Genomic DNA, 16210 nt, shown 5'->3' with positions numbered 1-16210 from the left:
AGTAGGCAACAACATATGGATGGACACATTCAATTACTGTAGTCATGGTAAGGACAGGGGCAACTTGCAAGTTATTGCAGATAAAAAATTACCTTCCCTCCATCCGCCCTTTTTTTCTTTGAGGAAACCTTTGAAGTGGACTGAAACATTTTGTGTATACCTGTGCCTAGACATATCTACGATTTAGGTCACAGAATTCAAATGAATTACTGTCCTAGGGTGAGGTTATGATGCTTGTATCCCCAATTGTGTGATCTGTTTATGCTGGATATTATATTCTGTGCCTTCAAGACTGGCTCTGAGAGCAAAGGCTCTCAAAGAAGCACAGAGTTTGTTACCAGCCTGCACTCACTCCTCCACATTCTGCTGGACTGTGTTGTCTGGGCATGGACAGGGCAAAACAGAGCAATCCTTTGCTTTTTAGTTAGTTTAGCCAGCTGAGGCAAAGTTGTTTTCCCTGGACTGGTTTTCTTTCCCTTTTCTTGGAACTGTTCGAACCTGCTCCAGACTGGGACCCAGGGAGCACCGAGAGCTCGCACTCTGTGGCCTACCAGCACCAACTCTGGGCAGCAGCCTTTCCCAGTGCCGGAGGGACTGATAACAGAGCGACCACCCACCAGAGATATTTTCCAAGTTTGTCATCTCTTCAGAGCAGCAAATGAGATTTGGCATCTGGTATTGTTCATTTTTTGTGCTGGGGAGTGCTTTGCCTGTTTAAATAAACAGGTTTTTTTCCACTTCTCTCTGAGGAAATTTTTCCCGAACCAGTTGAGGAGGAGGGACTGTGTTGGTTTGCTTTCTGGGGGGCCCCCTTTTGGAGGTTTTCTCCCCAATTTGCCCTAAACCAGCACAATTGCCCAAGACATTTTTGTAAGAGGCACAAACAAGTCATGTAAAAATACATATTTTATTATGTACATGTAGAGGTTCAACTTAATTTAAACGGATACAGGTTTTTCTTCTTCAGTTCCATCTTTTGCCTCAAGACATCGTGCTGCTGCTTCCAAATATTGTTCTTCAGTGACCTGCAGAAAGATAGCAATTTTGTTATGTTTTTTAAAATTATTTCACTCTCCTTGATCCTGAAAATCCTCCCCTTATACTGTCACTGTAACAAGAAAGGACAATCTACAAAGACTATTATCTTCTCCAAAATTAAACAACCTGAAGGACAAGAATATTCAAACTAAGTTCAGGGAAGATGCCATATCCATGGCTAACAAGTTTCAGAAGACATTAAGTACTTTTTTTTCTGCCTCTTGTCAAACAAGTAAGTAAAATTATTGATCGGAAGGCTCTACAACAGCTGCTCTTCAATTCTTACAAGACTTCCTATGTTTAAATATGTCTTGATAATGGTTATTTGGTTATATGTGGGTTATAATATTTTATAGTTCCATTTACCTTGAAGTATTTTTTAACTGGACAAATCATATCAATCAAATAGTGTATGTTTTTTAAATGGCGCAATGCTCAGAAACAGTGCTACCACATCCTCTAATAAATACAGTTAGATTTCTGATTTCCATTCACCTGTGAATATTTCCATTCCTGAAGATATGTTCTTGAGTATACTACCTACCTCTAATTCAAAGTGTCCTCTATCAGAGCATACCTTGGTATTTGGTAGCCTGTACTTCACCACTAGTGAGACTTACCAGCCTCTTTGATCTTTCCAGCAGTTTCTGCCACACAGTGTGGTGAGCCTGTGTGAAATGTCATCAAATGATGTTAGAAGAGGTAAAAAATAATCATATCATAGAACAGATTTGACAAATGTATATAAATGCTGGTACAAAACCATAATAATGCCCAGTTCAAATGTTCCGTTTTATCAACTTAAAATTTTGGTGTCCAATTTGCCCATATTCATGTGGGGGACTTGAATAAATTACCCACCACATGCCCCATCCCTGAAGTGTTCATGGCCAGGCTGAATAGAGCTCTGAGCAACCTGGTCCAGTGGAAGGTGCCCCTCCCAATGGAAGGGGAATTGGAACTGTATGAACTTTAAGGTCCCTTCTAACCTAAACTATTTTATGGTTCTATGATTCATCCACTGTGTGGAATCCTTGAGGAATTAATTGGCAAAAATGGGAATTATACTTAGGAAGGGAACACAGAGATGAGCTGAGGAACCCCTGAAAACTTCCCCAACTAAGACAATAGTACATGTGCTAGACCACAAGGTCAAAATCATGTAAGTCAACACGAATGGGAAAAAAAGACTCCTGCCTCCACCTTCAGTCCTGCAAAGCCTTTGTTTAAGACTCATTAGAGCTAGGACAGTTTTTGTTGCTGCTACTTTTTACTTTGGTATCATGAAACTCTTTGAATGGTATATTTATCATGAGCATAAATACAAAGCTTTTTTAAGCACTGTCAGTAGCCTAAATGTAAGAAGACTGGCATGCACAACTTAGGCAAGCAGAATGAAATATCTATGCAGAATTATACAACCGAAACAACACTTTGCATACTGAAAAATAATATAATGGGTCCTCTCATGCAAACTTTTCTAATTCTGACTGCACATCCACAACTGTTTCAGGAAAATGAACCCCATATATCCAACACAGTCACCATGAGGGGCCCTCCCTTTCTACAGTTCTCAACTATGAATTCCATTTAGCTACCAACACAGCATCTAACAAAGACGGAAACACCGGTAAAATGCTCTAATTTAAAGAAGGAAAACCTGTGCAAAATTGATTACTTACCTTCAAATGGACTGGCAAGGACACACCCTGGAATCTCCTTATCAATTCAGACTGGTCAGTCTGAAGATTATGGGCTGCTGTTATCTCATACTGGAAACAGAAACTTGTCCTTGGAATATGAGGACCTTCACTAACATCTACAAAGTCACCAAACCTGGGAGGATAAAAAAACTCAGCTTATATGCCAAATATATTTGGAGCGAAATACAAGGAGATTAGGTTTTATTTTTGATTAGCAAATTCCAATCAACAGAAAGAAAATCCACACAAACCCCAAACCAAATCTAAACAAATCTCCAGCTCAGCATTTTTAAGTTTCCTAAACCAAAAGTACAGGACACACAATTTCCTTAAATTAACTTAGAAAATTTAAACCTCAAGTCTAGGAAAGGATCTTAGGTTTAAAAAGTTTGATGCCATGTTGGCTCTAAAACTGGGATAACTGTCATTCACCAGAAAAAGATTGTCTCCAAGATCACCTGTTTTCCACACTACAGTGTTTACAACCTGCACAGTTATCTCCCTTTCCAGTTCTTGGAAAACTGCAAATCAATTAAGAAAAGAGAGACAACATAGTACAGCAAAGAAATACAGAGAATTTCTTTCTGAGAATGAACCTCTCCCAGAAAGCAATAGGTAAGCCCATTTTCCCCTTTATTGAGCGAATCAGAGTGGAAAGAAGGAGAGAATGACACAACAAATTTCAAGAACCACCACTGCAAAGTCATCTGTTCCTTTAGACAGATTATGCTCTTTGAGATAGAACAAAAACAAATTAGGAACTCTTTAGACATCTACACAACTAAATATCCTACAATAGCCTACGACAGAGAATTGCCTGAGATACAGGCAATTATCCTGCCTCCAGACTAAGAACTCTGCATCTTACACTGTATCCCCAGAATGCTGGCCTATTCTCATCTCCACCACTACAAAGCAGTAGATTGCAAGTTAGGAAGATCATGACAATCCTGAAAGAAAAATCCATTATACAACACTAACTCTTGTTTTCAAACCAGTATTTGATTTGTATTTCATTTAGCCTGTCAAGCTCTAGATATTTACTTAGTTTTCATGTAAAAGCACTGAAAACAGTAAGACTTCTCTAGCACTTACCATCCTTAACATAACAAGAAATAGAAATGCAGTATCACGAAGTATCACAAAACAATGGTTATACTAAAAAAAACAAGCAAACAAACTACACCAACAACTTAAGACAGACCACAGATATTAATGAATGTAAGTGATCTTTAAATTTAAAACCATCCCAAGTAACTCACTCCTCTCACTTGCAGAGAGTACTTGCAATATACTCAAATGTTCCAGTGAATCATTACAGAATGGGAATTCAGTTTTGCTTACCTATGTAATGGCACAATTCCTTTCATATTCTGAGCAGCTTTTCTTTCTATCATCTCCATTTTGTATCTAGACAAGAAAAAAAATTATTTTAAAAATCCTCACCTTTAACACCTTGCTCTTACAAGAACACTTCAGAAACTAATTTAATTCATTTAAAATTCCTAAAAATCATGTTTATATTTATGTGAGCTTTGAGACTGGTTTAAATTCCTAATGAGAACACATATTTGACATGCTTCATTAACAGACCTGTGAGTTAACCTCACTTCATGGAAAAATTATAGAGATTTTACTGAGCACTACTGAAAGGCACTTTAAAAATAGTGCAATCATCAGGCACAGTCAACATGGGATCCTAAAACAGGATGTTTGTGAATGGTTTCATGCTGTGCTGGGAGGCAGTTCAAACTAGACACTAGGAAACATTTCCTTAGGAGACGGTGTTCAAACACTGAACAGGCTTCTTGGAGAGGTGGTCAATGTCCCAAGCCTGTCACTGATTAAGAGGAATCTGGGCAATGCCTTTAATAACTTGCTGCAACTTGTCAGCCCCACATCAGCCAGGCAGCTAAACTAGGTGGTTGTTGTAGGTCCCTTCCTACTGAAACATCTATTCCAGTCTATTCTGTGCATATTTTATAGGAGGGCCATGCTCCCACAGCAGTTTTATTCAGAAAGATACAATGGACCTACTACTACAAGTAAGAGTTTTTCAGGTCACCTGTAAGACTAGAAGACACCATGACACCACCTAAACTGATTTGATGCAATGTGTAGCCCTTAACAGCTGGTTGCCTGCAATACAGGAAAATGTTCTCTGTGCTTTCTATACACAATATCTAAAGGTACCATCAAAAGTCAGCTCCCACCTGCTGTCAATGCAGCCAACAAAGTGGAGACAATGATCCATATGTCACATTAAAATGAACTTCAGCATTAAGCTAAAAAATTTGCTATTTTGAAACTTTAGCTTTATTTTAGTTTAATTTTGGTTCACAAAATGATAAATTATTTCTCATTTTCCCCCTACATCTCTCCAACTGCCAAAAAGCGGTGGACCAGAAACATGGCTGAGGTATTTTTTTCAGCAAAGAAGACAGGAGGTTTTGAACAAACCTTTTTTTATAGCACAGACCAAAGTATTTTACCCATTCTCCCCTACACAGTTCAAAAACTGCATTTCATTAAATCTTCATTTCAAGATACCAGGACATGAAAAATATTAATTTCTTTAAGTATGGAAGCCTTTCACAAAAGGCCACCATATCGAGGCTAACCACCAGAATTTCAGTTTAATAGTAGTGGAATCTTGAAGCTCACTAGTGAACAAAAGAAGTCTCAGTCTTCCAGTTTGTCACAAAACTACATCCAGTAAAGGTGCCTGGTGTTGGCCTCTGAAGAGAACAGTAAGAACTAAGTAAGTTGGTGTGAGTAAGTTGGTGGAAGGAGAATGAGGCAGGCTCATTCAGAGCAGTGGGAGAAGTACCTTCTTACTTCACCTGTCACATCTTATTTTAGATTTATAAAACCAAGCAGAGATTTTATTTGATTTCTAATTGCCTCTCTGAAAGAAAGGCAAATTCAGACACTCACATATTATGCTGAAACATTTCACGTGCTACTTTTGCTTCAACATGCAGTGTTTCAAAGGGCAGGTCTTGATGGATTAGCTTTTTGGCATCCCTTGTAAAAGAACAGAAGTTGTCCTAATAAAAGAACATAAAAACTGTAACCACCTTTTCATAGCTGTAGTGAACACGTAAAGCACAGCAAACACTAAATATTAGTCAAAGCAACAAAGATCATCTACTATAAACCCTAAATATAGCAATTTTACTGCAGGAGTGTCTTACTATTATCATAAGAGCACTATAGATAATCACTGTTTTAATGGACAGATTCAATGCCCAGTCATTTCAATGAGAAATGGGCATTCTTCCATCAAAAACAATATATATTAATTAAACTGCCCATGTAGACAGTTTAACAGTAGGTTTTCCCTACATGGTACTACATACACAGTCTTGCTACTGTTGAATACTCATCTATAAATCTTGTTTCCCAGAGTGGTGTCTTCACTTATAAGTAAGCTCTATTATGATAGATCAAAGTGAAAAAAAGATACTGAATATTTAATAAATTAAAATTTGTCACCTTGGACCAAAATCTGAGGTTCTGCGTAATTCAGATTTACTCGTAAGTAAGAAATTGTTATGAGGTGGAATTACATTTAAAATGTCATGTAGAAAATATTTCTAACTAAATTACTTCAGCTACAAGATCATATTGAAGAGAAATTCTGCATTGTACCAATATTGCTTTGCTAGCCATAGACCCCTCTGCTGGTTTTTGGGCACAAGAACAAGAATGGACACCAAATGGGCAAAACATTTGTGATCACAAATGGTTCTGAGATTTAGAGTATTCAGATTATTAGATTTACTGCAGAGCATGAAACATAAGCAAGCTATTAAGGAGAGCTGCAGCTGAATGTGCTCACAGATTTTATTCAACAACAAATTGATTCTGCTGTAAACCAACAGAAAATATGCCTTATACACACTTTTGTTTTCAGAGACTCTACTCAAAGACTGTGGCTGCATCTACATTACCAGGCAAGAGCAGCTGAGGAGGAACAGATCTGTATAGTAACAAACATGGCACTGAGGTCCCAATGGTCCCATCAACTGTTTCTGAACTTGTGCTTCAGACTAGAATTTTCTCTAGCTCCACAGACCTAAAGCCTGAAAGCATGTGGAAGACAGCACAAGGTTCATTTTTGTCTGAAAAGAAATGTGAGAGCACTCTGCCATAGCACGAGTCTGTGGTAAATGCAGAGATCAGCTCCCAGAGACTACTCCAAATGTGCACCAACAAAAAGGGAAAAAAAGCTCTGTCTCTTCTCCCCTATTAAAAAAGAACAACTGGATAAGGACACAAGCTGTAGAACTTTTTGGGTTTAAACCTAGAAAGTGCTTACATTTGTTGGTTTCCAGTCATCCAGTTTATTGTCCAAAACCACATCACAACAGAAAGCTCCAGAGATCACTGCAATTCCATTCCAAAGATAAAAATATTCATGTTGGTAACAAAGTATGCATTTTACAATCATACTATATTCTTACAACAAAATTAATTAGAAGAAACACAGAATTACTTCTAGAAATTCATCATAAAACAAAATTTTTCAGCTTTGATTATACTATAAAATGACAGATTGAACTTGTGTTGTTTTAATTTAATTTCACTGAATGAGAAAGTAATTTGAAAGGAGTTTTAATGCAATGTCAGTATAATAGAATCCCAATAAAGAGGGGAAAAAATAAACTGCTTCACAAAGCTGCATCTAACGCTACAGAAAAAATCAAAACCACTCACTTTAAAAACACGTCACTGTTTTTCCATTGTAGGCCTCATACAATAAATTTGAGCTATTAAATTATAAAGAGGAATTTTTTGCATAGAGAAATCAGACAATATTAGAGCTGTTTATCCATGACACAAGCATGACACAAATTTCTGGTAAAGGCAACACAAATTTATCTGACAGTTGTTAGATATTTTGTATATATTGAGTTATGGCTGTTTAGAAATCAAATCTATGAACCCAGTAAAATCACACTATTTCTATACATGCAGTACAATGATATAGCTGAGCATATCCAAGATTATTCCAAATTCTGGTAGAACTGGAATATTTACCTGTACTTATCAATCACAACAAATGCTAAAATTGCTAAAAAGAGAAGCAGTTATAGCACTCCACATGACCAGCAACCAACCTTCTCATATATTAAATGCATAATTATGCAGGTTTTTTTATTGAAACAACCTCTTCTCTTGTGCATTTTCTCACTTTTCTAAATCTTAGATCATGGATGAGCAGAAGTTGTTACACAGCTTGTTTGTACCTCAATAATCTTCCAATTTGGTGTAGACATTGTCATTTTTAGAAACTCAAGGGATGGACAAGGTTATGCAGTTATTAAAGCAAATTCCACAGAAACATGTCACATCACATCTAGAAACCTTGCTCATGTCACTTCACAATACAGAGGTTTAGTTACTAATTTCAGCTATGAAATCCTAAGTGGTCTGAAACCCAGTGGCCACACAGACCTATTTTCTGAACATAGATAACAAAATTGGTTTTAGTGTGGTCATTATAAATTAAAGGCAACTACAACAGCATGTAATACACATATCAATGCTAAGTACCATCAATCACTGGAAATAATTTTTTTCTAAGTTTGGTTATTAAACACTCGCTTGAGAAGCAGCAAAAGACAATCAATATAAAACACTTTTATCACCTGGCACTTCTGGAGCTTTAACTAGCTTGACTGAGTATTCATCCTTGAATGCCCGCTTTAGCACACACGCCATGATCATGGCACAGGAACGCCAATATGCCTGCAAAGAGAATTTCAGAACAGGAATTTAATGCCTAGAAGCTAATTACTCAAAGCAAAAAAATCCCCCAAAACTTAATTGGATGATGAACAAACCTAGCTGCCAGCCCAAGCATTCCACCCCTGGAAGTGTTCAAGGCCAGACTGGAAAGGGTATGAGCGACCTGGTCTAGTGGAAGGCATCCCTGCCCATGGCAGGGGGCAGAACTGGATGAGCTTCTAATGTCCCTTCCAACACAAGCTTTTCCATGATTCTATGATTACTTTCTTTAGTATTTAAACTTCTATTCAGAGATGATTCTCCAAACAGAATCAAACAAAAAAAATCAAAACTGCACTTAGAATGCAAGCCAGATGTAACCCTGGAGATATTTAAATCTGAAATCACAGAATAATACAACAGTTGAAAGGAAAGCCAACAATTCTCCTAGCCCACACACTAGTCCAGCTAATGATAGCCATGGTGCACCATTAAAAAGACATTAAAAATGTCTGAACTTTAATGACAACAAAGTTCAAGAAAGCAGACAGGCGTGGAACTGAAAGGTGCTCACAGAATCAAGTGGTCATAATTAGGGCCACCTGCAAGACAAAGTACAGAGAACCAGGGTCACCTACAATGGAACAGGAGAATAACTTACCTTGTTTACTTCCTCTGGATCTTCATCTTTGAAGGTAAGGAACTGAATTTCACATGATTTGGTCAGGGGTCTGTACATGTCCCAGATTTCACCATCCACAACAGCCAGAACAGAGTTCTTGCAATGCCATTCACTTAAATCTAAAGACAGTAAAAAAAACCCTAAAGTATTAGTTAGTTATTAACCATATTTTTCCAAGATCAGCAGTTTAGACTGCTGCATTTCTAACTGCAAGTTTTTTATTTGTAAATGACCTGGAAGGATGAACTGTGAAATAAGCCTCCAAAAATTAACTGTTTCTATTTCAATTGGCAGCACGACATGCACCATGATGGGCTAGTTCAGAAGTCCAACCACTTACGCATGGCACAGTTGTATGGCGTAGACAGAGCCTTGTTCATGACAAACACACTGCCAGAGTGCAACTTTCCAGTGTATTTCACTTCAATTTTCTCAATCCGTGGGTGAAGAGACAATTGTCTCTCTTTCTCTTTGGTGAAGAGCTCATTACGCATCCGAACCACCTCATCAGGTGTCAGCTGAGAGAAAGCTGGTGTGGAGATGTACCCTGGTGACAGAAGAGATACTGAGTAAGCAAGAATCCTGGAGTAAGCAATCCTCAAGTGAGTCCAGCAGAGCATCCCTCTTATGAGGAAAGCCTGAGGGAACTGGGCCTGTTCAGTCTCAAGAAGGGATGTGTGAGAGGGAATTTCATCAATGTCTGTCAGGGTCTGCAGGGAAGGGTCAGAGTATGGACCAAGCTCTGCTCAATGGTGCCTAGCAATGGGACAAGAAGCAGGGGGCAGAAACAGACACACAGAAGTTCCACATAAACATGAAGAACTTTCTTCTACAGTGACCAAGCACTGGAACAGATTTCCCAGAGAGGGCGTGGAGTCTCCCTCACTGGAGATATTTCAGAACCATCTAGATGCAATCCTGTGCCATGTGCTCTGGGATGATCCTGCTTGAGCAGAGGTTGAACCAGATGACCCACTGTGGTCCCTTCCAACCTCAACCATTCTGTGACCCATGCTGAGTTTTCAAAGCCTCTTTATAAGGTTTTGGTTTCTACAACACTACCGATCACCCACCTGTCTGTCTCAGTATGTACAAGGTAGCACTTCTGCAGCTCCAGCAAGTGACCATGCTGGGCCCCTGCACTGCCTGCAAAAAGTCACAACAGGAGGCAACAAAAGGGGATAATGAGGGGTCTCAAGCATCTCTCTTATGAGGAGAGACTGCGGGAGCTGGGCCTGTTTAGTTTGGAGAGGAGAAGACTGAAAGGGAATCTCATTAATGCATATAAATATCTCAAAGGTGGGTGCCAAGAGGTTGGTGCCTGACTCCTTTCAGTGGTGACCAGCAACAGGATGAGAAGAATGGCCATAAACTAAAACACAAGAAGTTTCACTTCAACATGAGGAAGAAATTCTCTCAATGGAGAGGGACTGGAATAAGCTGCCCTAGAAGGGTGTGGAGTATCTCCCTGGAGACATTCCAAATCCACCTGGACATGGTCCTGTGTCACCTGCTCGTGGTGACCCTGCCCTGGCAGGACTGGACGATCTCCAGCAGTCTCTTCCAACCCTAACTACTCTGGATAGTTGGTCCTATGCAAAAGTTAATGTCGCTCCCTGGCTGCAAAGGCCCTTCCCTCAGACAGGCCAACTCCCCCGCGGCCTAATAAGGGCACCTCAGCCCATGAAAGTACGGCCGCAGTACGAGCCCGAGCTTGGCCCGGCCCCGCACTCCCGGCTCCCTCCCGCGGTCTCGGCTCCCTCCCGCACTCCCGGCTCCCTCCCGCGGTCTCGGCTCCCTCCGGCACTCCCGGCTCCCTCCCGCACTCCCGGCTCCCTCCGGCACTCCCGGCTCCCTCCCGCACTCCCGGCTCCCTCCCGCGGTCTCGGCTCCCTCCGGCACTCCCGGCTCCCTCCCGCACTCCCGGCTCCCTCCGGCACTCCCGGCTCCCTCCCGCACTCCCGGCTCCCTCCCGCACTCACGTCCTCCGGCCCGCAGCCCGCGAGCGGCCCACGGCCCAGCCATGCTCTCACAGCCACGGTGCCACCTCCCCGGGCTCCGCCGGAAACACCGGCCACAGCCGCGCGGTTCCACCGCTGCTCCGCGCGCGGCCGCCGGGCGGCAGGAGCTGCCTGGGTCGCGGCTGTCGCCGCCACCTTCAGCAGCCCCGCCACAACTCAGAGCCACAGAATGTATTCTCCGTTGGAAGGGAGCCGCAGCGATCGTCGGACGATCTCATCCTGGTGGGTGAGAGGTTGAACATTCCTCGGCCGTGTGCTCTGGGAGCTCAGAAATCCCCCCTTGTGCTGGGCTCATCCAGAGCCCCGTGGGCAGCAGGGCAGGGAGGGGATTCTGCCCCTCTGCCCCGCTCTGCTGAGACCCCACCTGCAGGGCTGCATCCAGCTCTGGGCTCCCAGCACAGGAAGGACAGGGAGCTGCTGGAGCCAGGCCAGAGGAGGCACCAAGGTGATCAGAGGGATGGAGCAACTCTGCTGTGAGGAAAGGCTGAGAGAACTGGGACTGTTCAGCCTGGAAAAGAGAAAGCTTTAGGGTGGCCTTCCAGCACTTGAAGAAAACTTACAGAAAAGAGAGGCAAGACTATTTACCAGAGCTTGTAGTGACAGAAGAAGGGAAAATGGCCTCAATTGAAAGAGAGTAGGTTTAGATTAGATATAAGGAAAACATTCTTCCCTGTGAGGGTGGTGAGGCCCTAGTACAGGTTGCCCAGAGAAGCTGTGGCTGCCTCATCCCTGGAATTGTTCATAGTCAGGTTGGATGGGGCTTGGAGCAACCTGGTTTACTGAATGGTGTCCCTGTCCATGGCAAGGGGTTGAAACTAGTTGATCTTCAAGGTCCTTTCCAACCCAAACCATTCTGTAAATCTATGACTGTGATTGCAGTCTGGCTCCTGACCCTGCACAGGACAATCCCAAGAATCCCACCACCATGTGCCTGAGACAGAGGTTGTGGAGTCACACCATGTTTGCCCAGAGAAATTCTGGAGTCTCCCTCACTGGAGATATTTCACAACCATCTGGACACAATCCTGTGCCATGTGCTCTGGGACGACCCTGCTTGAGCAGGGAGGGAGGTTGGACCAGGTAGGTTGGTTGTTTCCAGTTCCATTCTGTGATTCTGAGAGCATTGTCCAAATACTGTGTGAGCTCTGACAGTCTCGGTGCTATTTTCAGTGCCCTGGAGAGTAGTTCTGAGCATTACCATAGGCAGGAACATCATCCCAGAATGCTGCACCTCCATCACTCGCTGCCTGCTCCCCTTCGCTAACACTGCCCACCTGCACTGGGTTTGCATGGCTAGGCTTTGAGAAGATATGGCAGTTTCAGTTTGAAACCAGGCAGAAATACCAATTTTGTGTAGTGGTTTTGGTTTGCTAGTTTGAGATTTTTCGGCCAATGCGCTAATTAGTGTGGTGGGTTCAGTGCTGGCCAATCACTAGTGTACTCACTAGCATGTACTTACTCGTCTCCTTCTGTGAGGTAGGATTAGAAGGAAGGAAAAGCAGGCTCAAAACTTTAAAAGGGTATAAAGAAAAATTTATTAACAGTAACTAAAGAAAGAGTAATAAAAATCAGAACAAAACCTTCAGGACACTTCTCCTTCCCATACAATCTTTTCTTTCCCACTGACAATGTAAAGAGACAAAATTTTCAGTCAGTTTACCACCTCTAGAACAGTCTTTCTTCAGTTCATTTAGGGAGAGAAGTCCCTCGTGTTAATGTTATGGAGACTTCTTCTCTCGTAGCTCTCCATTTCTACAAATAGCAGTTGCCCGGGGAAATCTGCAATCGTAAAATCGCTCCCATGTTCCACAAGCTTTTCCTACAGCTGTATTCATGGGCCATATCAACTTATGGGGTACTGATTTAAAGGTGAGCTGTTCAAAAGCAAAGGTTCTCATTATCTATCTCTGAGATCATCTCTAGGAACAGAAATCTTCTCTCCCTGGATCTTCAGGATCTTCATCACTCTTCTCTCTTTCTCTGTTCAAACTTCTTATAGGAACATAGCTACTTTAACATCTACTTACTTTAGCATGGGGACCTTTGCTTGATATCTACAATTTGAACACTTTCATCTCCCCATACCTTCATGCATTATAGGGAAAAGAGAGTCATTCTCCATAGCTTTACAAGAGGATTTCAGCTTAAGACTAAAGACATCTCATCCCTCCCATCTGAGACCTAACTACTTCTTCACTGACATCAGTGTCTTCATGTTGTTTCTTTACGTGTCTGCACTTTTGTCTTGTTCTCTCAGCTGAGGGAGGATTGAAGCACTGAAAGAGTTAATATCTTGCCCGGGGTCTGTAGGTGGTCACTAACCCCGGCTGGGCTCAGTAGCTTGCGGCAGTCTGGGGCTGGGGAGCGACTACAATCTCAGCAGCCAACACACATGGGCTTCTCCTTTCCCCCTGCTCGGCAGCCAAAAGCGGGGGCCCAGCAGGCGCCCCGCAGCAGGGTCTGCCTGGCCCGGCCTGGCTGAGACAAGGGCCGGGCTGGCCCTGTTACCTCTTCGCTGGCCGGAAGAGAAAAGAGAAAGTTAATGCGTTTCTTTTATCTTTAACATGTGTTTTTCACAGAGGCGTGTACAGCTTTCCAGTGGTTGTCCAGTGGATTGTCAATTCCCAAAGTCAACCACTGATTAGTTTTCTATCAGACACGAAAGAAGCTGCCAGCAGCCTCTCCCAAAACATCACTTCCATGATGCAAAACCAACACAGAAGCGGAGCGGGGGAGCTACAGGGGAGCACCCCTGTATTTTTATGTGAGGAGCAACCAGAAGCTTTCCTGGTGTCCAACAGAGCCAATGCCAGCTGGATCTAAGGCAGACCCACTGCTGGCCAAAATTAACCATCAGCAATAGTGGTAGTGCTCAGGGATAACAGATTTAAGAAGGGAAAAAAAAAGAGTTACTCTTCAGCAGCAATTGTAGGCAGATGAGGAAAGACTGAGAATGTGTGAGAGGAACAGCCCTGCAGAGATCAAGGTCAGTGCAGATGGAGAGGAAGAACATGCTCCAGGTGCCAGAGCAGAGGTTCCACTGCCCACACTGGAAAAGTGTGGGTCCTCCTCATGAGGAGCAAGCAGCAGCAGGGACAACGTGTGACAGACTGCCTGCAGCCCTCATTCCCCATCCTCTTGTGTCACTGAGGAGGGGAGGAGGTAAAGCTGGGAAATCAGGAGTAAAGTTGAACCCACAGAAGAAGGGAGAGATGAGGGAAGACTTGTTTTTATTTCTCAGTTCCCTACTCTGATTTGTCAATAAATTAAATGAACTTTCCTCAGTTTAGTCTGGTTTGCTGGTGATGGTCATTTGTGAGTGATCTCTCAACCCACAAGCCTTTCACTATATTTTCTCTTCCCTGTCCAGTTAAGGAGGGGAGTGATAAAGTGGTTTGGGGAGCGCTTAGTGTCCAGCCAAGGCCAACTCCTCACACCTCCCAACTGTCCTTCCTTCCCAAAAGATGGAATGCAAGTAGAAACTAGTTGCTGCCCATGTAGGAAAACCATGGTTCACATTAAAAAAATAAATTTATGAAATAACTGAAGAGCTCATTTTGATGTTTTACAGTTTAGCTGATAATGGTCTTCATTGCAATCCTGAGCTGGCAATGATATAAGTAGCCATCATGAAGCCAACGTCAGACAGTTACACTGAATTAGTGTCATTAAGAGCTAAAGCATGTAATTAAACTCAGCATCAAAAAAATAAAAGACATGGAATTTTCCACTGTGGAAGCACATCTGTGGATCAGTGGGACAGCTGGGTCCCCTTGGTTTGGTACCTGGCACCGGCTTCCCTCTTTACCTGGGCTCTCATCCATAAAACCAGGGGTGTGAGTAAGGTAGCCATTTGTGCCCTTGGTTACATTATTTGATAGGTTAAGAATTTCAGCAACTCAATCATCCTGCTTCCTCATTTTTAAAATTAATTAAATACAAGTTACGTAGAATGATGCCAATATTTGCGTAATTACAGCTCAACTACACCATTTCTCCTATTAACTCAAGGAATCATATGCAGTCAATGATCACATGACATAATAATTTTGGTTTAAATTGTTAAAAAACCATAGGCAAAACAAGGTTACTAGTGTAGGGTATAAAAAGAACACTTATTCTATGAGTAGATCATTCAGAATGTTCAGAGAAAGAGACAGAAACAACCCTGTTCTGTCACTCTGAGGGAGTATTGAACATCAGGAGTAAAGTCCTGCTTAATACTGGACACTTTATTATACATATCTATTTTAATCTGGCACTTCCTAATCTCTAAAACTTCTTTTGTACAAGTATTTGCAACTTTTTATTAAGCCAAATCTTCAGAAAAAATTATGGTAGGATATCTGCTCTGTCCTTTTACTTGTTTGACGTAGCTCTGGAAGCACAATGTAGATTTTAAAAAATCTGAGATTTGTAACACACTGAAGGCTATAGAGAGGAGCAAGGTTATCTGCCTTTTGGTAACCCTCAGCCAACAGAATGACAGTGCAAAGCTGTACCACCCAGAGAAAATCAAAATACATCCAAAGGTGCTGGAAATTTCACACAGGGTTCATTGAGAGCAGCTTTGTGTAGAAGGACTTAGGGGTGATGGTTGATGAAAAACTGAACATAAGCCAGCAGTGAGTGCTCATAGCCAAGAAAGCTAATTATGTCCTGGGCTGCATTCAAAGGAACCTGGGTAGCCCATCTGTTTATCCCTCAATGCCCAAAGAAAAATGAAGAAGAGATTACTTAACAGAGCTGTCCAAGAAGAATTACAACCTATCAGTCTTCATAAAGCCCTTTAACTTTCAGGAAAACCATGTCTATTATTTTGTAGTGGTCAGAAAATACAAGGTTTCCCTCTGAAGCAACAGGAACCCTGTAATTGCTCTTATGCCATGGTATGTGACCCAACAGGAGTGTGTAAGCAACAAACCATGAATGTTTATCACCCTCATAGTCCCAAAGCCAGCTCTGAGCTCACTTAAATGTAAATGCTTCAAAAGTTAAATTGGCTTAAAAATTCTTGTGCCTCCCTTTGC

General features: G+C 42.0%; 2 protein-coding genes across 3 annotated transcripts in view; one reads left to right on the top strand and one right to left on the bottom strand.

Annotated features, from left to right (window-relative positions):
* Nucleotides 1–888: 888 nt before the first annotated feature.
* Nucleotides 889–11217, bottom strand: MRPL39 (mitochondrial ribosomal protein L39). 2 transcript variants are annotated; one of them, XM_053971572.1, is made up of 10 exons: nucleotides 11142–11217; nucleotides 9500–9706; nucleotides 9139–9278; nucleotides 8399–8498; nucleotides 7066–7133; nucleotides 5679–5791; nucleotides 4086–4151; nucleotides 2721–2874; nucleotides 1659–1706; nucleotides 889–1025 (listed from the first exon to the last, which is right to left on the bottom strand). In XM_053971572.1, exons 1-10 carry the CDS (start codon nucleotides 11182–11184, stop codon nucleotides 939–941), a joined length of 1026 nt encoding a protein of 341 aa, XP_053827547.1. In that variant the 5' UTR covers nucleotides 11185–11217; the 3' UTR covers nucleotides 889–938. The 2 variants fall into 2 exon arrangements, with proteins under 2 accessions (XP_053827547.1, XP_053827546.1); XM_053971571.1 differs by lacking the exon at nucleotides 11142–11217 and adding an exon at nucleotides 10233–10364.
* The window catches only part of JAM2 (junctional adhesion molecule 2), a 57076-nt gene continuing 52016 nt past the window's right edge, over nucleotides 11151–16210 (top strand). Inside the window, exon 1 of the mRNA XM_053971570.1 lies at nucleotides 11151–11402. Coding sequence (XP_053827545.1) covers nucleotides 11183–11402 — 220 coding nt within the window. The 5' untranslated portion in view covers nucleotides 11151–11182. The remainder of the gene's footprint in view (nucleotides 11403–16210) is intronic.

Source organism: Vidua macroura, chromosome 2 (genome assembly GCF_024509145.1).
Source record: "Vidua macroura isolate BioBank_ID:100142 chromosome 2, ASM2450914v1, whole genome shotgun sequence".
Classification (NCBI taxonomy): domain Eukaryota; kingdom Metazoa; phylum Chordata; class Aves; order Passeriformes; family Viduidae; genus Vidua; species Vidua macroura.
This window is presented reverse-complemented; position numbering and strand designations above follow the sequence as displayed.

Bases quoted from the DNA above. Each gene is read 5' to 3' on its own strand.
- MRPL39 (XM_053971571.1), bottom strand. From the start codon at position 10,287: ATGGTCACTTGCTGGAGCTGCAGAAGTGCTACCTTGTACATACTGAGA. The intron at 4,152-5,678 runs GTGAGTGTCTGA...TTTCTTGTCTAG, and splicing joins GAAATGTTTCAGCATAATAT to ATACAAAATGGAGATGATAG. The intron at 2,875-4,085 runs GTAAGCAAAACT...TTATCCTCCCAG, and splicing joins GGAATTGTGCCATTACATAG to GTTTGGTGACTTTGTAGATG.